General features: G+C 42.1%; 2 protein-coding genes across 4 annotated transcripts in view; one reads left to right on the forward strand and one right to left on the reverse strand.

The window, feature by feature from the left end:
• LOC111666483 (leukocyte cell-derived chemotaxin 1-like) overlaps positions 1 to 2,668 on the forward strand; it is a 7,508-nt gene extending 4,840 nt beyond the window's left edge. The window contains exons 5-7 of the mRNA XM_023421811.2: positions 297 to 447; positions 828 to 940; positions 1,609 to 2,668. Of these exons, the coding sequence (XP_023277579.1) occupies positions 297 to 447; positions 828 to 940; positions 1,609 to 1,833 (489 nt within the window). The 3' untranslated portion in view covers positions 1,834 to 2,668. The remainder of the gene's footprint in view (positions 1 to 296; positions 448 to 827; positions 941 to 1,608) is intronic.
• Positions 2,669 to 3,611: 943 nt separating this feature from the next.
• On the reverse strand, positions 3,612 to 24,682 carry sugt1 (SGT1 homolog, MIS12 kinetochore complex assembly cochaperone). 3 transcript variants are annotated; one of them, XM_023421961.2, is made up of 13 exons: positions 24,542 to 24,682; positions 24,389 to 24,434; positions 23,570 to 23,660; positions 23,217 to 23,286; positions 22,681 to 22,751; positions 19,904 to 19,957; positions 18,601 to 18,629; positions 18,356 to 18,381; positions 17,934 to 18,030; positions 16,473 to 16,580; positions 7,440 to 7,530; positions 6,366 to 6,538; positions 3,612 to 4,392 (listed from the first exon to the last, which is right to left on the reverse strand). In XM_023421961.2, the coding sequence occupies exons 1-13, from the start codon at positions 24,553 to 24,555 to the stop codon at positions 4,291 to 4,293; spliced, it is 972 nt and encodes a 323-aa protein (XP_023277729.1). In that variant the 5' UTR covers positions 24,556 to 24,682; the 3' UTR covers positions 3,612 to 4,290. The 3 variants fall into 3 exon arrangements, with proteins under 3 accessions (XP_023277729.1, XP_023277728.1, XP_023277727.1); XM_023421960.2 differs by having other exon boundaries at positions 18,356 to 18,378; positions 24,389 to 24,437; XM_023421959.2 differs by having other exon boundaries at positions 24,389 to 24,437.
• Positions 24,683 to 24,705: the final 23 nt, after the last annotated feature.

The raw sequence follows: 24,705 nt of genomic DNA on the forward strand, positions 1-24,705 counted from the left end.
CCCTCCTCCCCCTCCCTTCAGATGCTGATGAGTCCTGACATTGTATATACAGCTAAATGTTGGCGCAAAGGGAAAATGTATATGCTACAGCCTCAAGGACTTTCCTTTTTACTGCTTGATTTTATGTTGTTAAGGAGCATTAACAGCTCAACATTAATGCAGATTAGATTCGGACGGAATGAAGGGAGTGTGGGATATTTAAAGAGGACGGACAAGACTCATAAACAAGAGTCGCTCAGATGTTTGTTTGGGTATCAGCTCATTACTTCTCACCTTTTTCTTCTCTCCCTCTGAAGGAGGATGAGGTGATGCCGGCCAAGTTTGAGGACGACCTGATCTGGGTGGCTGCAGACACGCCGCTGTCGGACTCCGCCTTCCTCAGCAACAAGATCAAGGACTTGTGCGGAGACCTGCCAATCTTTTGGCTCCGTCCCACCTACTCCACCAGTAAGCAACCAGACGGCTCATGGCAGAGTTCAGTTAAACTCTCAAGTTTTAAGTCTGTGTGAGTTTTTGCACAAAACAAAGAAGATGTGGGTCAAACGGTCTCAAGTATTTCCATTTAACACTGCAGTTGTTAAAGCCCCAGAAAGAAAAACAAGCTAAAAAAGAAAAGTCCTTTTGAAGTTTCCGAGCCACAGAGTGAACAATTTTTAGCATGCTGGGAGGTCAAAAGTTCTCAAAACACAATTTTATTCTACTTCATCTGAGGACTTCAAACATGCTGCCAGAGAAAACGGCTGTGCAATCAGGAGCTGAGCCACATTAGTGCCACTCCGCTCCTAAATTTGGTCTGCTGTCAGATAGTGAGACTGTGATGTGTGCAGGCGGACAGAGGAAGAGGAGGGCCGCCCCCCGCCAGCGCCGCCAGGCAGCCGGAGCCGGGGAGGAAGAAGAGGAGGACGTGGAGGCAGAGTTCAACCCGGAGAACCCCTATCAGGTGAGTCACACAGTCTTCTTCTTCTGCTGTGTACCGCGTTCACAACTGTCCGGTCACATCTGGGGGGGGGACACCTGAGAAGGCTCCGGCCGCCGAGAGTTTCTCACAGCTGTGCGAGCGGCAGCAGATGCCGGGGTCACGGCGCAGGGGCCCGGATTGTCACTGCAAATCTGAGTGTATGCGTGGGTGTGTTTTCCGTGCATGCCTTTTTTTTTTCTGTGCGAGGCTGTCCAAAGCTTTCCTTTCAGCATTGAGGCTGTATGAATAATTCCACAACACCCCCCTCCTCTCTCCTGTGGCCCCTTTGCCCTGCTGAGCGCACACAGACTCACACACATACACCCTCCATCCTCGCCCCTTAAATTGGGCCCCAATTTCCTAATCCCTCTCCCTTCACACTCTGAGCATCCCCCAGCCCCTGTATTACACTGCTGACAGACACGGAGGGGGGTAAACAGCAAGCACTACGCTGAAAAAGAAAATATTTGACAACAAAAACCCACATCTGACAACATCCCCTCCTCCCCAACCCCCGCCTGTCGGAAATCCATTTTTAATTGGTTTGAAATGATCTTTCTCCGCCGCTAACGACACGGACGCTATCACGTGACAGGACGCCGCACAAGACACTGTCGTCTGACCTCTGACCTCCTCTTGTCTCCTCCCAGAGAGGTCTCGAGGGCGAGGAGGGCAACATGAACATCGACCCCATGCTGGACCACCAGGGCGTGTGCTGCGCCGAGTGCCGCCGCAGCTACACCCACTGCCAGAGGATCTGCGAGCCGCTGGGGGGCTACTACCCGTGGCCCTACCACTACAGAGGCTGCAGGGTGGCCTGTAGAGTTATCATGCCCTGCAACTGGTGGGTGGCACGCATCCTGGGTCTAGTGTAGACACCCTTTCCCACCCCACACAAACACACACACACACACACACACACACACACACACACACACCTGGGAGACGGTGTCCAGAGGAGGTGGAGTCCAGAGTTGAGGAAACAAGGCAGGGAGGGAGGTACGGGGATCCAGGGGAGGAGGGGAGATGAAGGGGAAAAGTTTAGCTTCTCATTTACTTTAGATACCTGTTGGCCTGAGCAGAGCTGTAGAAAACGAACAGTATCAGTAACAGTGTCCATACATTATAAATGCATGGTGCAGAATCTAGGACACGCACACACATGTTAAGGTACGCAGTCTCTGCACACTGCACAGCTTCTCTTATTAAAAAAACATACCTGCTTTCCATTTAGATCCTTCTGAACTACAGCACGACTCGCTGTGAAGAGAACATACAGTAGGTCATGATACAAACATCCCACACACCTGTTTCCCATCACATGCATTAACACCTGACACCAGGGTTGAATTACATGCATGACACCACAAGTTTATCTGTGGGAAAAGCAGGTAAGATTGTATTTATAGAGCCGACCTCTTCTTTCATCCTTTGCTTTTTCGATGTAAATAAATGTATAGGGCGCGTAGTATTTCCATAGCAGTCAGCTGGCTTAAATAGCATCTGTTTGTTTTACTTTTCATCACTCTAGTGAGAAATATTTTTGACTCCTGTGTTTTTAACTCCTTCCTTATTTGGTCTTCATGAGTATCTCTCATTAAAACAATGTACTGTACGCTTCCTCTCAGAAACTTTCATCCAAATGTATTTTTATCTGCATTGAAGAAGCTCTCAAAGTGCAATATCACTGAATAAACTTTTTTAAGTAAAGTTTGAAGTCTCTCTTTTTTTTATGCTTTTGGCCGAATGACTTTATATCCTATTTGTAAATACATATTGCTTATAACAGAGCGTTGGGTTTATTTAGGAAACCCCCCCCTTCTCATTCAGACTCAAAGACACTTTTCAGTTTTGAGAAGTGTCACATCTGGTTCCTGCTCCAAAGGGATGAGCAGAAAGAAGTTTCCAGAGTTCTTTAATGTGAGAGTTGCAGCTCTAGAACTCTTTAATGAGACTAAAGACTCTGTAGCCGTCACGCTCCCAGATCTTACCCACGATGCAAAGCGCTTAGCTCCTTTTGATGTCACAGAGCCGCCTCAGGCGGGGGTAGGGGGTAAGGATGGGGGCGGTGTGTTTGTGTGTGTCAGGGATAGTGGAGGAGTGTGTGTTTGTGTGTGTGTGAGAGTGTTATGAAGCTGAGAGTTCCATCCAGAGCCACAAATGGGCGTTTGATCGTCACGAGAGATGAAACGATGTGTGATGAATTTAACACTTAACTCAGTGTGAGAGGCTTGATGATGCGGTTAAGGAGGCTGATCCATATTAATGCTCTCTCGCCTTGGCAGGACGCCCCCTCACAGTTACAGCTGCTGCATGTATGTGGTTGGAGAACGGGAGGTGGCTGCTCTCCCGCATCTCCGACTGCAGATCACCACTCCACCTCGGGGCCGCGTCCTCACCTGCCTGCCACACAACCGCGGGGCTCTCTGCCTCGATACCAATCGAACCTCGACACGTAAACCACGTCCTCGAGCCGCCAACCGTATCTGAACTGCCTGCACTCATATCACTAATGCCACATTTCATCCCTCGCAGCACATAATCACACAACACGGCTCCCCGTCATAATGTATTGCTGTTTTTGTGTCTGATGGACGGATTTTCCAACCTGTCCAAAACAGTTTCCAGAGACAAACCATAAAACGTGACAAAGTTTGTGAGCCAAACAACAAATCTTTTATTTACACTGAAGCTGGAGTCACACTGAGGGAACGACCGGTGCTGAGCCACTGGCTGACACGTCACACAGTTTCCAGACTAGTCAGAGTATTGCTGTTGACTTTCTAAAGTATAGAACAAAAGCTGTATTAGCCAAGAAATGCATTCATAATTATTTAAACATCTCGATTGGTTCTTTTTTTCTTTCTTTTTTTTTTTACATTTTTATACAAGTGCTGATAATAGAGTTGTAAAAAGCTCCCAAATAGAAAGGCTGAGGGCGATTTGAGAGAAAGGAGAGAAAATAAGAATCTGATGGTTGAAATTTGAGCATTTCAGGGTTTTTAATCCAGACATTTGTTCCCTTTTGACTTCATTAGCCTTTAAAATAAAAAAAAAAATTAAGATAATGTAAATCAATCTGTTCAACAGATTATTCAAATGAACTGACTCCATCTGGTAGGAAGCTATTGCAGAGAGGAGGCCATGTGTGGTTTGGTCAAGTGACGGTGGGAACACTGAGGCTCCCTGCACGAAGGCGGAGTGAGCGAAAACAAAACTGAGGGGAGGAAGTGGACGGCCACGGAGACTGCAGAGCAACGAGGACTCAGATGGGCAAATGTGAAGAAAGATGATGTCAAACAAAAGGGGGTGGGGGGGTGGGGGTTGGGTGCTCAGTACTTCTTGAACTCTACATCTTCTGGTGGGTTCATTTCCACTGTTCTCTTGCCCACATCTCTCCAGTTGGTGCTGAGGACTGTACCACCTGACTCCATCTGCACGGGGAGGAGAGACAGAGACAGTGAAGCAGTCTGTCATTACGTTAGCAGTTATGCAACACCTCCCTGTTTAAAAATGCCTCGGCTTAGAAAAGTCCACTGCAGCAACTTTCCCTGAGTATTGATGTACAACGTTTTTTTTTTTCTCTGGACCAATTTTTAATTTGAATTTTCTTCTTTTTTTTTTCATAATAAGCTGAAAAGTCAAAGATTTCAAAGTGCTCATCTCCATATGAGCTGACCTTTATTCTCCTAAAGGTCTGGCGCTCTGAGTTGTTTAAACCAAATGCAGAAATGACAACTTGACATGAATGTTAAAACACCATCAGCCTCAGTTTTTATGTTGGAAATTACAGCGAATCCTATTTCAAGTGTACCGCTGCACTCCAGCATCACGAGATCACAGGTTCACAACACAGAATGCTGATTCACCCCAATCATCAATCAACATTTAGCTGCAATCACACACCCTTACACATCCTTCCGTACAAGTAAATACACTCTTAACGGAAGCTCATTAACTAGACAGTCAGTCACTGCTGCATCAGTCCACACCGCACATGCTGCATTACGTTCACTTTAAACCATGTGCGGATGATGCAGGCGCAAATAAACAGCTCTTTCAGTATTTTTCATATTCACATAATTGTGACCTGTAACTTCTCACTCCGCCCCTCTGTTGTAGAGATTGAGGAAACATTGAATGCATCGTTACACCTGCACATGTGACAGTCTGTGTGTTTGTGTGTGTGTGTGTGTGTGTGTGTGTGGACGTGCTAGAAAAGTGTAATTGCTGCTTATCCTGTGGACATTCAGTCATTTCACCTTGATGGTCGAGCGTATTCACTGAAAACCAGAGTAAACAGACGAGGAGCTCATTCAAACAGAGGAGAAGAGATAGAGGACCGTCCCCGTCACTGCTCTACACAACTGACTGAGGAAGAAAACTTTGCAGCAAAGACTGGAACCTGTCACTGTGTTCAGACAGAAAGCATTTTTTAGAAATGTTCCTGAGTAGCTGGTAACAGGGTTCCCACACATTTTTATCACCAAATTCAAAAGACTTTTCAAGGACTTTCCTGGCCCAATTCCCCTCAAATTCAAAGACCCAACACGGCGTAGTTCTAGACACGGATCAAGGTTAATTACTGCTGCAACACTAAGATCATGAGAACTAGCAAACTGTACAGACGCTCACAGACAACAATTAAGAAGAGAGAGAGAGGAACACATCTCGACTGTGCTGCGTTACAGCGACGGCAGACTGTGTGGTCTCCTGCATCTCTAACACAGCAAATAGAGACAGAGACTTAATTATGAGTCGTAGAGCTGAGAGACGGCGGGAGACACACAGAGACAGCGGCGCAGAGTCTATTTACTGACATGAAGTTAAAATAAATCTCAGATGAACTTCAGTTTCTATTTTTGCACAAAATATATTAATTCAAGCACTTTCAATTATATGTCAATTTATATCTTTTCTCTCTCACAGCCTTGAATTTCCTCTCTCAAATTCACACATTTTCAAGGATTTCAAGGACTTGTGGGAACCCAGAGTTCAGTTAGAGGCTGAACTGAACACGAACACAAACAGTCGCTGCGTCTGTTGCTAGCCCAGCTAACGTCGGTCCAACAGAGACATTTTCACAAATGAAACAGGTAAAAAAATTCACTTTGCTTTCTGTCTGAACACATCTTTGATGATCGGTAGCTGCTGCATTGAAAACCGTTACATGTGTAGAAAATCTAGTGGATGGAAAAAGGGTAAAATTGTTGTTTTGTGTGAACTCAGTGCAACGTTACCTAAACCCATAAACAGAGCGCATGTTTTTTGTGACTTAAGAAAGATGCAGATAAACAACATGTTATACTGAAGTTTATAATACTACCTGTCCATGTAATCTCACTGCTTCCTCGTGAATGAAGTAACACTGTGGGAGGGATTCATGTTGCTTGAGACTGAAACTTACAAAGGACTTGTTCATGGCTCTCTTGACCTCGTCTGAGCCGTCCGAGTAGATCTGCTGGAAGAGCTTGTTGAGCGCCGCGTCTCCCTCCAGCTTTTCATTCTTCTCCTCCTCGCCGAGGTCAACCACCATCTTGTCCCATTTGCAGGTGTAGTGGGACGACGACGGGTACTGATCTGATGGGGAAGGGAAACGCTGTTTAAAACGTCTGCGGTTAACACGCACATTTGAAACTGGCTGAGAGGCGTTTTGGCAAAACACTGAGTGTTCCTCAAAACACTGGAACAACCAGTTTATTGCTTTTAAGAAACAATGCATGCGTTCATAAATACCGTGAATTCGATCATCTAATCACACCGAGGATGTATTAACTGGCAAGGACTGAATTCATTATCATCACTAAGATGCTGACGGATCACATTGTGATTTGATTTCTATATTTTCTGGATGCAATACGCCCACTATAATCCCAACAAGAGATGGAGAGGGAGAGCGGGAAATGTAATCCAGACACAGATTTACATAAATACAGCAGCAGACACACAGTAGACATATTCAGGCCAAGTGTGGACATACAGCCATGTGATCCCATAAAGTCGGACGTCAAGTATCATGTTTACATGTAACACTGGCCCGAGATAAAGAAGGCGCTTATAAACAGGGTGGGCTAGGGAGTGAGACGGTTGTATGGAGGATAGACTGGCTACTCTACCTTCCACGCACACACACACACACACACACACACACACACACACACTTACATAAGTAATTAATCCTGTCAGTAATAGGAACATGTGGGCTAAAAAACTGACTAATTTTTTGCTGTCATACCTTTCCCTCTCCCTGCCTACTTTTGCCGTCAGACTAATGAAAGACTCTAGCAGGGTTCGACTGCCCACTCTCATTTTAGTGCAGAAAAGACACACAAAGCCACTTATATTGATCTTTGCAGAGAGAGAGAGACAGAGAGAGAGAGAGATAAGAAGCAGATGAGGGAGGAATGGAGAGAGAGTGATGAGAACATAGACAGGAGGATAGTTGGAGGAAGGAACGTAAATGCCGAAGCTGTGGACTGACTAGGATTGAAGTGTTTGATGTTGGACTCCTGTCCTTCTCCCTCCAGCTTCTCCCATCTGATGGCATCTGTCTTCATCATCTTGATCTCCACCTGACACACGGAGAAGGGGAGGAAAGAACGATTTTGAAGAAGGGAGATAACAATGTTTAACAAAATGGCCTTCTTTGGTGCGAGGGACAAAAATAACGCTTCCATTACAGTGACATCTTAAAAGTACAGGACATCAGATCATTATTGAGGCCAGAGAGACTGTCTGCTCAGAGCCGACGTCAACTCAGCCTGCGAATGTGTGTGCGTGTTTGTGTGTGAGAGAGAGAGAGAGAGAGAGAGAGAGAGAGAGAGAGAGACATCAGGGATATGCGGGGGCACAGCTCAATCTCAAACCTCACTGACAGACATACTGCACTAACGAGATGCCTGTCAGCCAGAGGGCCAGTGTGAGAGACGGAGCGGGGGGAAGAGGAGGAGAGGAGGAGGGGGGAGAGAGAGAGAGAGAGAGAGAGAGAGAGAGAGAGAGAGAGAGAGAGAGGGGGAGATCCTAATTCCACACAGCAGCATCTGATCCAAATCATTACACCAGGAGAACATGGGAGAGGAGAAAACAATGAGTGGAAGAAGGACATGGACACACACTTTTAACACTGAGCTGCATTGACAGGGTCATACCAGCGAGACACGCGAGCTACAGCGCTATGTGCCCCCCCACCCCCTACCACCCATTAATGGTGTGTGTCTATGTGTGTGTGTAGGCTTGATATGAAAGACAGCACTGGTAATGTCGGTGCAATTAAGGAACATTTCTGCTCTGCTGGGCGATGTGATGATTCATTTATGAGGGTGCCAGAAAAGAAGAGGGAACCAGGAGGTAGACAAGGTTAGAGACGAGGAGGCAGAGAGGCTGACTGGCAGCGAGCGAAGCGTGAGTGAGGGGAGCAGATTGAGGGAAATAAGACGACGGCGATGAGCAAGTGCGAGTGGCAGTGGACTGATAGATCACTTTGGTGTGTGTCAGCGCTTTCTGGCCCACAAAGGGCCTCGTGCACGGCGAAGCATCTGTGCACTGTCCGAAATTTACTTTCTGGCTCACCTGCGAAAGGCTGAGGAGCTAAAAAAAGATCTCTGCTGAGAATACAGGTTACTGTCCGAATAATTCATATTCATCCTTAAAAAGAGTGCGTCACATAACTAACTTTTTTTCCCTAAAGTAAGTTTCCGCACAGAGTCAGGATGTGTCTTAATTAAATATTTTGCTCGGCTAATTATAAAAAAGAAATTCGTGTTTTGACATGAGCTGCAACAGATCTTTTAGTGCAAGTGCAGCTGGAACAGTACATCATGTCTCTCATCTGTTCCAGCCACGTACTTAAATACACGAGGGGCCGGTGCGCTTCACAAACCCCGCCCCCTCCCCCGCCGATGTCAGAACTGTGGGGCTGAATCCGACAATTTCTTTTACTTTCCGAAACTGAATATCCGACATTGACCGTGCTTCTTTCTCTAGCTCTACTTTTCCATTTTTCACACAACTATTTCTGTGAGTGAAAACCAGTTCAACACTGTGAATGTCTTTCAGTATGAAAATATGCGCTGTTACCGTCATGTTTAAATAGAGTGTTTTGTCTCGCCTGTCTTTGTGATGGCTGGCATTTCAACCTTCCTTTAAATGTTGTCGTCTGTTGCCGAACAGTTATAAAAACTTTTGCCTTCAGATGAGGTCGGACAACCTTCTGTACAAACTAGTTCTTTCAAGTATAAACCAGGCACTTACACAAATAGAAAAACATGAAATGGAAAAGGAATTTAGTTTTGAAGTAACTAAACCACCACTGACAATGCTGCTACAAAGGTGGGTCATTTTAGTCAACCCCTGTAGAGTTGAGGTGGAAGAAGTTATTTTGAGCTGCCAGGACTCTGAAGGTAACCTTTACCTCCAGTTCATTTTCTGCATAGACTGTTAGAGCACCTTAAGAAGACTGAAGTGACTGAATCATCAATACCGCGTTACAAAACACGGCTTAAAGCAAAGAAAGTTGCTAAGATGCTAAAAAAACATAGCCTAGCGAGCTGTAGGCAACAAGCCAGATGGACGATGGCTGCGGCGCATCTCACGACCCGTTTCAGAAAGACGAGAACACTGAGTGTGAATCCTCGTGTTAACTTGAAAGGTCCAAACGGCGGAAAAATGCAGAATGTCGCGACCCTTTCCTCAGTCGGAAACCCCACGTCTGGTAACTATATCCAGGTCCATGCACAACTTTCAAAGCCATAAAAACATATCCAGTACACCATCTTTCACACTTTCAATAGATTCTGATTTAGTTTCCCTCGTCATTTATCAAAATACACTTTCTTGTCTTTGGGTTTTGGATATTTGTTAATCAATAATTGGACTGCTGGATATTATAACAGGCAATTTCAGTTATTTCTAACTCTTAATAGTCAAAATGATTTATCATGTGAATATAATAAATTTTACAGATGAATTGATCATGAAAATATTCATTAGTTGCAGCCCTAGTACCTCGGCACTGTCTTCTCTCAGTTACGGTCGCAGCTCGGATCACAGCTGACCACACCCTCCCATACTGCGGTCAGAGGTTCAACAGACTTATTATATCTAAACTCAGCAACTCACTGAGGACGATGCAAATTTCCTCTCTGTCCAAAATCTAGTGTGGAGTGAATCTATGGATTTAAGTTTGTCACAGCTCTGATAAACGCATCTGATTGGTTTCTTCTGCATGGCAACTGTGGCGAAGACTCATGGGTAACATAGATTGATGGTAAAAAAACAACATGTTTTTTCAGAAATAAATCAAAACTGATGCCCTGACATGCAGATGTGGTATATTTGTATATTTTAATTTTCCTAGAGACAGTGTTTCTATGGTGATTCATTAAGCCCTGCGGATCAGCTGTCAGGGTTGTTCCTCTTCGTCAAAGCAGTTTGTTTTTGATAAACTGATTTCAATCCGTTTGTGAGACAGTGACTGTTGGCATATTAAATAATTTTTAGTTTCTTGACAGATACACCTGAAATCTAGGCACAGATCCTTTGAGCTCTGTCAGGGGTCTCGTGCTTTGAAGACATCAGTAGGTATCAAAGTGTTGATTTGCCATACATGTCTATTGGCTGACAAATAATGCTAATTGGAGTTCAGCCTAACACAGCTGTTATAGCAGTGGTTGTAATATTGATTCAGTTACGTTAGATCTAAAGTCTTTTTTATTTTGTCTTTAGATTTTTTGGTTACCCCCGTGGACACAGTTTTATATTCTGATATAAACTCTGAAATACTCTTAGTCCAGTAGAGTTGCTCAAGTTTTTGGTTTTAATGAGGCTCGTAAATAAGGCAGCAAATCATACGCCTGTCGTGCTGTTTTACTGGATTTGTTCATAATCATAGAAAGTTTATGGTTGAGACAAAGTCTGAGGACAGGAAGGAACCAAACACTGCAGACCAGGCAAATTAAATGTTATCATCTTAATATTAGCAGCCAGTGCAGCAGGTGCCGTTTACTGTCTTGAATGTTTTGCTAGTGCGAGGTGCAGCAGAACTCAAGCTGAGGCTCTGTGTGTGAGTCAAAGTGTGTGCGCTTCTATGCGTGCTCCTGGGCCATACAACATTAATCTGCTGCCACATCTGTGTTTCCTGGCTTTTAAGGGAGATGGCAGGCCAGGCGCCGTGTGTGTGTCTCTCCCTGTGCGTTTCTATGTGTGTGACAGGCGAAGCGATGGCTCGTAAAGGGATGTGACAGCAGCGCCACATACAGGGGCCACCACCCACAGGACCCCAGGGGCTGGACTATACAATACTGCACTACACTCACACACAGACACACACACACACATGCTATTTACAGAGGGGCACTGGGGTCCCGTGTCACTTGTCACATGTGTTTGTAACCATCACCCCCCCCCTTCTCCCCACCACGACTCCTCACCCAGCATCTTCTCCCTCTTTCTCCAGATCCCTGTGGATTTCAAAACAAACTCATCTAAAAAGACGCATAAATGAAATAAATATAAACATTCTTAGACACTGACAGGCATGCAAATTAAAGAGGGGAGACGCCACTTTAGCTATTTGCCGAAAAGAGATGAGTTTGGAACTGAATGAACGAGCGAGTGCGGATTCAAAATTGTGTTGAGTGTGTTTGCTTGCACGCGCCTGAGTGTGTGTGTGTCAGCCGTCTGTTCTGATCAAACACACTGGTGTGTAATTGGCTCCCTGTTGTCGCGGTGACCCCTGCGGTTGGAATGTCTGTCGTGGTGGAGGACAGGAGGAGGTCGCACTGAAGATAATGTGCTACAGACGACACACACACACACACACACACACTGAAAATACTTTGTGTAGATGGCACAAGTGTGTTGAAAGATTACTGTTCAGCCTCTGTATTTGTTTGTGTGTGTGTGTGTGTGTGTGTGTGTGTGTACGCGTGTGCACATTCATGCCCGGCTTAGCCTTCCCCTGCTAAGTTGTCTTTAAAGACAGCGAGGAGATGAAGCGTAAACATTGTGGAGCGAAGAGTGCAGGGCAGGCTATTACAGAGACAGACAGACCGACATTGGTTGGGAATCAACAGCTCCGAGGGCAATGCGGTTTTTTTTTTAAAGCGTTCATTAGGGATGCATGCCAATCTGGAGGAACTTGATTTGCTGATGCCGTTGTTCATTTGAATGTTTTTTCCCCCCAGTGGCTCCTTGGCTTCAGAAAAATGAAACGGCTCCAAAAAATTTAAATGAGACCCGCAACGAGAAAGCTGCTCAGTTTGTTGGGCTCTGTCACATTGTTGTGCACGTGTGTACATGCACCTCACCTGTAGTTTATTAAGAGTTGGGAGCTTTTATGCATTTCTGAAACTCTGAATGCTGTAATTACAGATAAGAACTTATGGGCTTGGTGTAGTGTGTGTGTGTGTGTGTGTGTGTGTGTGTGTGTGTGTGTGTATGCGGGGTCCATGTGTACCCGAGGAGCCCAGTGGACCAGGGAACAGTCAGAGCTTTGTGGGAGAGGAGGAGGGTTGAACACTCTCTCTCGTTATCCTAGAGGTTGCGTGTGTGTGTGTTTGTATGAGCGCAAGACAGAGAGAAAGACAGAAGGTGTGTGTGTGTGTGTGTGTGTGTATATGTGTGTGTGAGAGACAGATTGACAAACTAAATACAAAGAAGGTAAATGAAGAAGACAGACGAGAAAAAAGAAAACAGTGGCTGTAGATGAGAGGGAGTCTAAGACCATCCTCAGCTGTGGTCTCTCTAAGACTGAGCCCTTGTTTAAGCTGCAACCCACGTGCACCTCTGGTATGCAGTGTCTGCTGTTGCCATGGAAAAGTGAGAAAGTAAGTGAGTGTTTTTTGAGAGGGGGCAGTTTCTGTGCAGGTCAGCTTCTTTCCAGCACAGTGTAGCCAGTGGATATAATGCACAGGATATAGACATAAGGTTATATAATGCTACTAACCAAGTTTCCGAAAAATCTTTTCACTGCTTGTTCACAAATGTTAGAGAACAATAAATCTAATACAAAACATACATAGGGCTGCACACGGTTTGACTTTTCTTATACTAGTGCTAAAACATTTCAGTATGTTTACCAAAATTATGCTTTTTTGATACCGTACTGAAAAATTCAAAGGTGTTTTCTTTTGCAAACAAAACCCTTTTGTATTTCACAACACAAGTCTTAAGGTCTCAAACGTCAAGTAGTGTCAAAACATACAACACACAAGATTAATTTTAAATCTAACTGGGACTGCAGATCAGGATTCTGACACATTTACATCATATTGATTGATTAGTTAGTATATTTGATCTTATGAGGCAAAATAAGAGGGAGGCTTTGTGCATCTATAGGTGCACAGGAGGAAAAGAAACAGCAAACAAAGAAATCAACTCCCACACACTGATGTTGTGCTGACAGAACACGGCAGTTGATTTTTTTGTTTTTAATTTTTGTTTTAAATAAACTAGTCAACAGATTTACTAAAGTTTTTGCACCTGCTGGCTGGAGTTGAACTGTGTGTGTCATGTTAGCAAATATTTACACGGTACGTCTCTCTGTGTGTTAAGAATGCACAAATAATGGGAAGAAACACGTTAACACTGCTGATTAAGTATTCCATGCAATTTTCTAATTTTCCACAGTCAGTTCTGTCAGGAAACTTTTCCCCCTCTGAAAAGTGAGTGCAGCTGAGCATAATGCTAATGGCGTTTACCAGAGCTTTGTGCTAAAAACAGCTTCCTGACATCCACCAGCGAGGTGTTGGAGCATAAAAATGTCAAGAGCTGAACTAAATAAGTAATCTAAAAATAAATAAACTAATAAAACTAATAAATAATAAAAACAAACATGATTCTTAAAAAGAAAAATAGAGCAATAATTATTAAAGAACATTATGATTATTTTATTCCAAATGAACAGGGAGCAGGGTGAGTTCATAAAATTCAAATATTAACTTTATGATATTTGAATTGTAAAATACCAACAGGCTTTATCAGCATTGTTCTGTCTTTATAAATGACATTTATATAATGCAGAAGGTATTTATATAATGCATTTGACTGCATTTACCTAAGTATTCTAGTGAGATGTCAGCTGTATCGATACCACATCTACTCCACTCCTCTCCACTTGTGTAGGTGGCTTGAACATTTCCCGCATCTCATTTTCATTTCCACTAAAGGTCGTCTGTCGCCTTTTGGATATAATATAAAGAGTCTGAAAGATTGTAATATATTAGTTTTAGTTTAGGGTAATAAACTTTTTTCCTCATGTGGAGTTTTACTTTGGTTTAAGTAAATGTTTTGGAGCTCACAACAGTATCGAAGGACTAAATAAGGACATAAATATACATAGATAAGGCTGCAAATTCATTGAGACCTGCAGCACAAACGCCACGTTCTTAGTAAATCTGTCCTAAATGAATTCAAAATCTCTCTGATCAAAAAACGAGTAAACCGGATGACGAATCTGCGCTGACGTTCAACAGACCTTGACATCAACATTTGATAGTTTGATACCTAGCCCTGTTTTTATGAATCACGTGTTTACTACCTGGGTATGGAGACATTAAGCAGTTAACATGCAAAGCATCCTTTCACAAACTAAAATTATAATCTAATGAATGGATTTTTTGTTGAGCTGCTAATAAAGGGGTTACATCTAGTGATGCTTCTGAAGATGCTTCGTCCAAAACCTGGAATAATAGCTCCTAAGGATTCACAGGATGCCAAGGAGGAAAGCAGAGATTTATGCTGTAGTGTATTGACAAGGCCAGGTTGATCGATGCCCTAAAAAACAAATCCTTCCCCTCAACAACTCACACAAAAACCTGCCTTTTGATCCGCAGGCTAAAACCTGACAGTGGTCTAAACCCTGAATCAGCACACACTTAGCCAACACACTCATTAGCCCACATCCTCTATAATACACACTAATTAGTCTATAGTAAAAAAGTGCCCTACCTACTCATTAGGCACATAATCACCTTAAACAGAGCTGAGGAACTCTCAGCGACTACAGCCCTAATAAATGTGTGTGTGTGTGTGTGCACGCGCGTGTGTGTGTGTGTGTGTGTGTGCGTGTGTGTGAGTTTGTGCACATGTGCAAGTCTCCTGTTGGTTGCTCAGTAGACTGCGCTCACGTCTCCACAGGAGCTAGACTGTATACAGTGAGAGTGGATTTTCTCACTTCTACTCCAGCTACAGTGAGCTTTACCAGCATTAAGGAATTATAGGTGATGACAGCCTACTTTATACTGCTTTAAATTATTGAAGAGATTACGATGTTAATCTCAGAGTGGTAACCTAAGTAATGATCAGTCACAATCTCAGCGAGCTGCTTAAACGCGCATCAGCGTGCTTTTTTTTCTTTGCCTTTTTATTGCTATCTCACATAAATTTTATTTTTACGTCAAGAGACTAAAATAATTAATGATCATCTATTAAGACAATAATAGCCTGAATACACAGACAAACTAACATGTCATGTGATGCTCTTTGGTAAAACATCGGCTGTGAGAAGAGAAGTGCCTGCATTTCTCCAGTGTGTGACATTACTACATCATATTTTCTTTATAGCGACATAAAAAATGTTCCCTGACATGTTTAATAGTCTGCTTCTTTATTGTTGAGAGTAACTGCGAAGATGACAAGGCTACATGCAAGATTCAATGACTTTTCATTGACTTTCAAAAACTTAGCTCAAGTGTTTCCTTGACCTAAAAAATGTTGTTTCTTCTTTCTTGTTTGTTTATGTTGTTCAGCTCAGAAAAGTTGAAAAGTGGTAAACATATTTATTTTCCACTACAGCTCGACTCGCTGCGGAGCAAAAGAAAACGACATCTAATACTAGTGTATGTGAGAAACAGGTTACGCAATTTATTCTGTAAAATGATTTGTTGGTAAAATTCCTTGTTATTTCACGACATGCCCGGCAGAAACGGGCAAAACCTTGTATGTGCTCATGATGATGCTGGCACCTACATTCCCTCCTTACACTGATGCCATATGACCAAATTTTATTTAAATTTTTCACCTCAGTGTTTGGTCAATTGTGGCTTTTGTCCTTGCTAGGAACACAAATCATTTCACTAAAAACTATAATAGTGCTGTTTTTTTAATAAAATAAATATTATTTTGTAATAAAGCAAGTTGGAAAATTTCTAACACTACCGTGACGCTAGCAAGGACAAAAGCCAGCAATTTTTTGTCCCGTGTGCTCTAACATCAGAGAACACGTATCACAATGCTTTGATGTGTCTTTGTGCACGATGTACCATTTAACACAAGCTTTTGAAAGCATGCAGGTCTGACACACGCTGTTTGTTCCTGCTTCATGAGCATGTCATCAGTCTCAGTGAAATGTCTGTCAAGCCTGTCAGACACATGTCAGATTATAGAAAAAGGTATGGCAGAATGTAAATTATTCAGAGCTGTTAATGTTCTTGCAAATGTTGATTTTAAACTATTCTACAGCACATTCGGCTCTAAAGGCTCGAATAAAGGTGACTGAATGGGATGGGTGTGGTACCTTGGTGGTGAGGATCTTGAAGTTGCTCTGTTGAGGGATGATGGGATGCAGAAGGTGGAGGTGGAAGTTGTAGTTCTCCCCTGATGCCAGCTGTATCATGGCTTCGAGCTGGAAGACACAGAAAAGACCAGATATTAGTCATTACCCCACATTGACTGCCATAAAGTTTAGTCGTAAGCAACTAGGAAAACATAAAAATATGTAAAGAAAGTTTCATCTAAGGTATTACCATGACAACCGTGAAATTGTGGCACCAATCTTTTCATTTAGTTTAACTGCCGTCTTTTAGAAAACAGAGTTGAGGAGTGAGGAGGGGCTGAAGGTGTCAGCATGTCCATGAGAATAATCATCTGATGTGGCTGGTGTGACGGCCAGGAGTATCCTCGCCCTGTCCCCTTCAGCCACGGAGTGACCAGTGATGAGGGAGGGTCAGACAGCTCCTAACAGCCTGTCACTCACTTACTGGGTGGGTGGGAGGTCTTGTTGGTTTAGAGGGACATGGGGTCGGCCGTGGCCCAAATCCTCACACTGTTTCCACACTCATCACTTTCCAAATGCTGCTCTCATATGTACATGTTATTTTTTTGGACAAACTCTACTGCACTTCAACCTGTAATGTGCAATTTACCACTGACCACTTCACTGAAAGTGCACTTTTCTGATTTTGGACCAAATTAATGCAAGAAGTAGTTCATCGGGGATAAAAGCTTAGAAAGTTAGCTGAAGTAGCTTTTGGGCAATTCCACAAAGCTATCAAAGCCTTAATATTCATTTCCAGTTGTATTCCTGCTCTGTCTGTAGGTATACAGCTGCTGCATACTCAGTCACAAGGGAAAATAAGTGAAACCACTGCCTTTCATCTTTAATTTCTTTTGTATATACTGACCTAGTAAAAAATATATGAACTTATCTGTACTTCGCACCACAGAGGCAGCTTAACAAGTGACTGTGTGATTCGGAGCGAGTGAACTATTTCTTCTGAAATGGGGTAAACTCAGTTTGTTATTCTATTAGGAAAGACAAAGCCGTTCCCTGGGGTGCCCTGCAGTTACCCCTCCGAGAGAGGGAAAGAGAAGTGGAAAGGCAGAAAGGAAAAGAGAAAAAGAGAAAGAAAGAGGGTTGTCCCCAGAGGCCTATGTGGCTGATCCTAGATCAGTTATGCCTTCTATCTACAGACAATTAGGAGGTTGGAGAAGCTGGGGAGGGTAAATTGTTCTTAGATCTGTACTTTAGGGGCAATGTTAACAAGGCACCACTGGAGGCATAGTTGGGTCCGTGGGGAGTGTGTGTGTGTGTGTGTGTGTGTGTGTGTGTGTGTGTGTGTGTGTGTGTGTGTGAGACCCATCTAATGGGCCCCCCCGAGGAAACACCCACGAGCTAACCCATCCCTGTTCCTTCCACACAGACAGACACACACACACACACACACTTCTCTCTCTACACTGAAGTGTGTGTTTGTACCTCTTTGTCCATGAATTTGACAGAAACACCATCCTTGGGTACGTTTTTCGCCATGACTGTGACAATAACTTGAGATTCTGTTTGATACCAGTCGTATCTGTGAGAGAGAAACACACACACACACAATGATCAAAAAGTCTGAATAACACGACTTACTGATATGACTTCTTCTCTTTTGACCACTGATCTGACAATAGACTTCTGACTAATACAGAGACTTCATGCAACCCAGAAAATCAAGTAACACAACAGCAGCAGCTCATTTACATATACTGTCTATGCACATTGTATTTACACACTCATACAGAATGGGGCCGGTTGATGCACCGAGGCTGGGTTAAATATTTAACTGGTGTAATAAATTCACAGTAAAAACATAAAAGTGATACCTAGATAAGGAATATTTACATTGATATACTTACTTCACATTTGGCACTGCTGGTGTCTGCTGGGTCGTTCAGCACCAGAGACGGGACGGCAATTAGAGAGGAACATGTGGTGATAAGGTAAAGGGCCAAAACAAAAAGGACACGAATGTGTAAAAACAAAATAACAAAAGCAGCTTAGTAAGGCGCCCCTCTTTGAAGCAAGAGCATACACAAGACTGATTCTGCCTACTGATGCTGAGAGCAACACTGCCCCCTGGTGGCTGAGCAGAGAAACTCACCCTGTTGACGCTGCCGTTCTGTGTCTGATCTGGAGGGACAGAGGAAGGTGGACGCATTTAATACACTCCTTAAGTCCCTAAACTCAATTTGCTCAAATATAATGATTAAAAGGCTGTAAGAATGCAACTTGTAATGTAGCACACACCTGTTTATAGATAAATGATAGCACAAAGATATAACTCCACATAGATATAGACACACACATACACACACACACGCTCCCTGCCTCGCCACCAGTTTGTTTACTGGTCCATCCACGCCCATTATAAGCCCTGTGAGCCCAAGCAAGCCTGATCACCGTTTACCAGCGTGCTATCATACATTATTCACTGATTTCATTACACAGCGTGAGAGCACACAGAGGGTAGAGAGAGATGAGATGATAGGAGGCGTGTTAATGTTGTCTTAATGAGGTCGCGTTTGAAATGGTGAGGAGCTGGGCTGTTAACAGAAAAAGGCTATGTGTCTGTGTGTGTCTGTGTGTGTGTGTGTGTGTCTCTGTTTGTGTGTTTTGGTACGAGCAGGGAGCCACACGTGATGGAATAACCAGGTGTCGTGAGTGTTTGTTGGCTGGTGGTAAACACACTGTCACCAGAAAAAAAAAAAGGATGACTGCTCCTGGTGTGAGCATGAGCAAGCGCAAGGAGGTTACTTTCAAGTTTTAGGGGTGGTGGGTTGATGTGCACCCTGGTGTGCATTTGTCTGTGTGCGCGCGCGCGTGTGTTCTGTCTTTGAGCGGGCTTATGAACGGGTTGGGTCTCATCGGGGGCTTTCAAACATCAGTAAAGTTACTCTGATGAATCATACCGCTCGTGGGAGTACGTGTGCAGCGGGTGTGAAGCGTGTTTGTCAAAACTCATGCTCTTGTTTACTTGAGATGATCCAGAGGGCCCAGGCATCACCAGCAAACAGCAACACACCGCCCAGACATGGCATGCATCTTTTATTGGACGAAGCAGCTCTACCTAAACACTCTACCAATGTGGGTTCATGGATGCGTGCGTGCTTGTTTGTTTGATCAGACTGTGCCGTTTAGTGTTTGATAGCAGGAAAAAAACAGTATGTAGATGTTAGATGGAACTGGTAATGGATTTGATAGTTTGAACTTTTTAAGCAAACCTGGAAGAGGGAATATTGTGTAGCAATGTTTAATACCCTTTGAGGATTTAGAATAAATAAAACAATTAAATAATTTGAAATAAAATAGAAAAAGACTATTAAATACCCTAATGAATGTAAAATTTAAGAACAATCAGCTTGAATATGGATCTAATAAAAACAAAGACTTGTTCAGCTACTCACCATTGATCATTTCTTCACACCGCTTTATCCAGATCTCATATGATTTGTCAGAAGCTGTGGAGATCACAAAAATAATGGGAATGTTCTGTCTTGCTTTGTTACAAAATATTGTATATAAAAAAAAAAAAATACAGCATTATTAGAAAATTTAGTGAAAAGATTTAAGAGCTTTAGTGAAGTGCTAATGAAGTCTACAGTGGTTTGACTAAGTGCTGTAGAAGGCTGAAGTCATTATTTTAATAGGTTTGTTTCCAAAGCTGAAATTACTTGGAAGAAAATGGGCAAATGGGGGAGAGTAAAAATAAGCAAAAGTTTAATACATTATTGTTGGTTATATAACAAACCCAAAAGAGATGAAAGAAGAGAAAGAGCCTAATTTCTGGTGTTTGTGCACCATGCCATCAATTTAATTCTGACTACAGATTCATCAAATGTTCCTTGAAGATATTTGGGCCACTTGCCCAATCGCCAATAAAGCCTTAAGGATCAACACTCCAAAAACACAATGACAGCTTGTTTTATAATGAAATAAATATATATAAAAATATGTCCATTAAAATCAATTCATGCTTCCATGACAGCAATTCTGTTACAGACATATCTACAGCATTTTCATGCTTGTGTTCTGCAATATACACATCATTATGCAGCGAGCATCAATGTGTTGTTGCTCATGTTTTGGTTGTATTTTCAGTGACGTTCACTGTGAAGGAGAGCGATGGACAAACTGTAGCTCTACAGTGAAGAAAGTAATGAGACTTTGTGACAGTTGGTCTGTATATTGAAAATGGTGGTGATAGTGTTATGGTTGACAATGTGCAAACAATGTGGACTTAAAGTGGTTTCACTAGCTCATATGATCTGGAACTGCAAAAACATTATTAAGTTAAAGGTTTTAAAATATATTAGTCCTTAAGTGACATCATGGATGCATCCCTCAAGACAAAACCAAAATGTACAATTACTCTTTTGTAACAGTCAGCATGTGACATGACATTACTAAACTTGAAACAAATTCATTAACCTATTCAGCCCTGGAAGGATGTGATGCAACAGCTCCAGCTCCAGCTAGAAAAAATGATTACAAATTAGCCTTTTATATTCATTTTAATAAGGCTGTACTGAACCTATCCTTGAGGGCATTTGAAAGATATTTGCCGATTTGCAGTTTTTCCATGTTGCCTTGCTTGTGAGCTTATATTGTGTATGTATCTGTTGTCTCCAACTTTTGGAAGCCACAGTATGTGTATAAATTACAGTTTTATCAAATGTTAACAGGTCGAGTTTCCACTAATGCATGCAATGTCCAGTAAATTTTGTCTTTTAAATAAAGACGTTAACAATTTGCATTACATTTGCAGAGTAATGTTCAACGCCCTTTTCTGCTGATAGAGGTCTGTCAATCAAAGCAATGACAAGATGTAGTTTTATGGCTTTGTGAATTAGCGTGGGATCACAAGGGTTGGTATTGTCTTCACTGTCAGCTCATTGCCATTTTATTTTTAGGTTAGGTTCTTCAGTGCTCATTGTTCAGGAGGTTTTTTACCAGGAGCCAAATTATCTGCAGAGGTCTTCTCTTCAAAACAAACAATGCCAATAATTAAAATCGATAAAAACACTGAATGAAGCAGTTTCACATTAAAAATCAGTGTTTCTCCGACATTCTTGGGCGGACACAGGAGGTCAGGAGGGGCTGCGAGAGGGGCTGTTTGCTCAGCTTGTTTCTCTGATAACTTACATCTGAGGACTGTAATCCTTCATTCAGTTAAAAGTTATAGTTATAAGTTTAAAAGGTTATAAAAAGTGGTGGTGAAAGAAGTCGTCTGGAAATGTTTTAATATCTGGCCATCCAGAAACAATACATTCACTTTCTTTGTTTATGAACACATGCAATCTGAATGGAATGTGAAAACAAACGATGTTGATATTCAACAATAAAGGCAGTTTAAAATGGGCCTGCCTAAATTCTGGCGCAAATTTGGATTATACAGCTTAAAAGATAAACTTGACATTTAAACTCAAATATATCAGTAATCTACAGTAACCAACATGTAGACCATCTGGTTTGACAACACACGGACACATCAAGGAAAATTTAAACAAAAAACAAACCTCTTGAGAGAATGAGACAAAAAATCAGAGACGATTTCAGTATCAATTTCATTATAGGCCTGTATTTAAAAATAAATAATAATAAACAAAAAATGTTTACTTTAAATATATAAACTATAACACACTACAAGATCACTTGATATAAAAATATAACGGATGAGGAGGAGTCATAGAATAATGTGAAGTGTATTATCAGGCCTATAGTGATAAAGAGAAACAATGTTCAAATTGACAACAAGTTTGTTTGAAGTCAGATTGATCCACAGTTAATTCAGTTTCATCAGTGAATTAACTTGTAATGAAGTAAAAGTGGTTGTGCCATGTTACCTCTACCTTAATATACAGTATATTGTGCATTGATTTAGTATGGTGGTTCAATTGTTACTGAATATTTGAGGTATCCAGTAATACATTTAAAGATACGCACTCCACAATCAGAAAGGATTTTTTTGATGTCATTGTATAAGCAATAAATAAAAGCACTATGTTAATAAAATCATATTGTAATGTATTTTATAACTAAAGCTAAAGGACATAAGTTTAGAAGTGTGTACTCAGTGAGTAGAGTGAAGCAGACAGGGTACTGCTGGGAACAGTGGTTGGTAACAAGTGGAATGATAGGAAGTTTGTGCTCAAGTCTCAAGGCCAAAATAAGCTGTACTCACCATCCAGTTCGTGTCCCTGAGTGAAGGTTGCATGTGCTGACACATACTGGTTCATGTAGTACTCTGCTATTCTGCAGTTAGGGGAGAAAAACATGTCACACACACTTAGACTGGATAATCTTGGAAAAATAAAGGTGACTTCTTTTCACACGCAAAATTTAGATCATGTCTCGTTAATTTTTCTGGCATGTCACCTTTCCATTCTCAATTTGCAAGTTGACATTCATCAGCCAGAAATTCAAAAATCACAAGTGCCAACAAACTATTAACATCAGAGTCACAAATTGAAACTTAAGCAACAGGAAAAATGGGTCTTACTTTCATACCTGAAATTATTGTGTAAAAGCAGTACTACTTTATTTGGCATGTCATTTAAGGAAGCCAACCTATAATGTCTACAAATCAAATTCATACCACAACTTAGGCTAAATGACTTAAAACTATTTGGGTCATTCAAAAGTAGCTTGAGCTGAGCTTATATACTTTAACAAATATGCAATTAACCTATGTTTCCTTTATCATGTCAAAGTACACACCCTGTTCGCATGAAAGCAAGAGGAAGGCTGGGTTTTAACTGTTGTGCTTTCTTTGCATCATCAGCAGCACCTGTGGAAGAAAACACTATGTTTATTATACAGTACATATATATTCATCAAGGTTATGTCACTTAGAAGTCTGGACCTCACAAGATAATCAGCTGTTTATGAAGATTGAATAGCCAACTATTAGATTATACTCATATACTATCGACTGTATCAAAAAACAAATAGGTATTAATATTAGAATAAAATGTATATTTTCTGAAAGCAAGTATAATCATGCAAATTCATTTTTTAAAATGGCCATTTACTAATCACGTTTGTCACCACAAAATACTGTGAAGGCTTACAGCTGTAGTTTTTTAGAAGAATGTGAGCATAAGCACGCTGACAAAACCACTCTGCGTTGTCGGAGTCGCCTTGCAAGGCCTCATTCAGTGCCTAGAAGAAAAGAGGAGGTGTTTAAGTGGACAGCTTACTGCACAGCTTTGACTTGGAAAGATTTGTTTTAGCGGTAGAAAAGTAACACTAAGCAAATGCTGACACTGAGACAGACATGGTTGTCTCCTCTCTCTGCAATTCTGGCTTTCACACACAACTATTATTCAGGAAACCATCTGGAAGTGGAAGAGGTCATTCTGAGAGGGTTCACAAGTGTGTATTACCTGAACTGCTATTCCTAGTGTAATAGTTTCCACAGAGCAGTCACCATCATTCAAAGGAAAGTGTGTTTTAAATATGAAGTAAATAAAACTAAAAAAACAGCATTCGCTACTGACTTCTATTCAAATCTGTTGAAGATGACACTGCAAGCTTGTCTTGCTGACAACCCCACCTATCTAAAAACGACTGTTATCTGGTGATAACTCCTCATGACTTATAAATGGTGGTGAAGCACAACAACATAAAGTGCTACCTTTAAAATGTTACAGATACTTAGGGATATGGATAATCCTGCCCTGCTCTTTTTACAAAGTGATGCTAACAGTAAGCGTTAGCTAACTTTGCTGGTTGGTTACAAACATCATAAACGTGTCACCGACACCACACTCAATTTCAGCTAGTCGGACAAAGTCAGAGTTAACCGGAAGATAACCGGAAAGGGCCACCAGATATTTGTTAAAATCGCTAAGGACGGTTGTTTATGGCTAGCTAACGGCTGTGTTTACCTCCAGAGCTCTCTGTGGATCTTCGTCAATGAAGCTATCGGTGAAGCTGCTAAAGCAAAAGCAGAGATCAACCGTTAACACACGTGCGTAGAGACAAACGTATCAAACAAATGAATCATATAAAATCTGGGTAATGTGTTTGGTTTAACTTGCCGTTCGGTTGCCATGGGCTTTCTGCGACTGTGGACAGTGTTCCTGGAGTAACAGGAAAGTTCTAGATGTGGAGGCTGGAAACGTGATAGCAACAGCAACAGCCAGAGCACGGGCGGTGAAAGAGGCCTGTCAACATCCGACTGCACGTGCTCCGACTGCCACTC

The sequence above is a fragment of the Seriola lalandi genome, unplaced genomic scaffold (genome assembly GCF_002814215.2).
Source record: "Seriola lalandi dorsalis isolate HSWRI2012SDOR001 ecotype SW California unplaced genomic scaffold, Sedor1 jcf7180002054677, whole genome shotgun sequence".
Classification (NCBI taxonomy): Eukaryota; Metazoa; Chordata; class Actinopteri; order Carangiformes; family Carangidae; genus Seriola; species Seriola lalandi.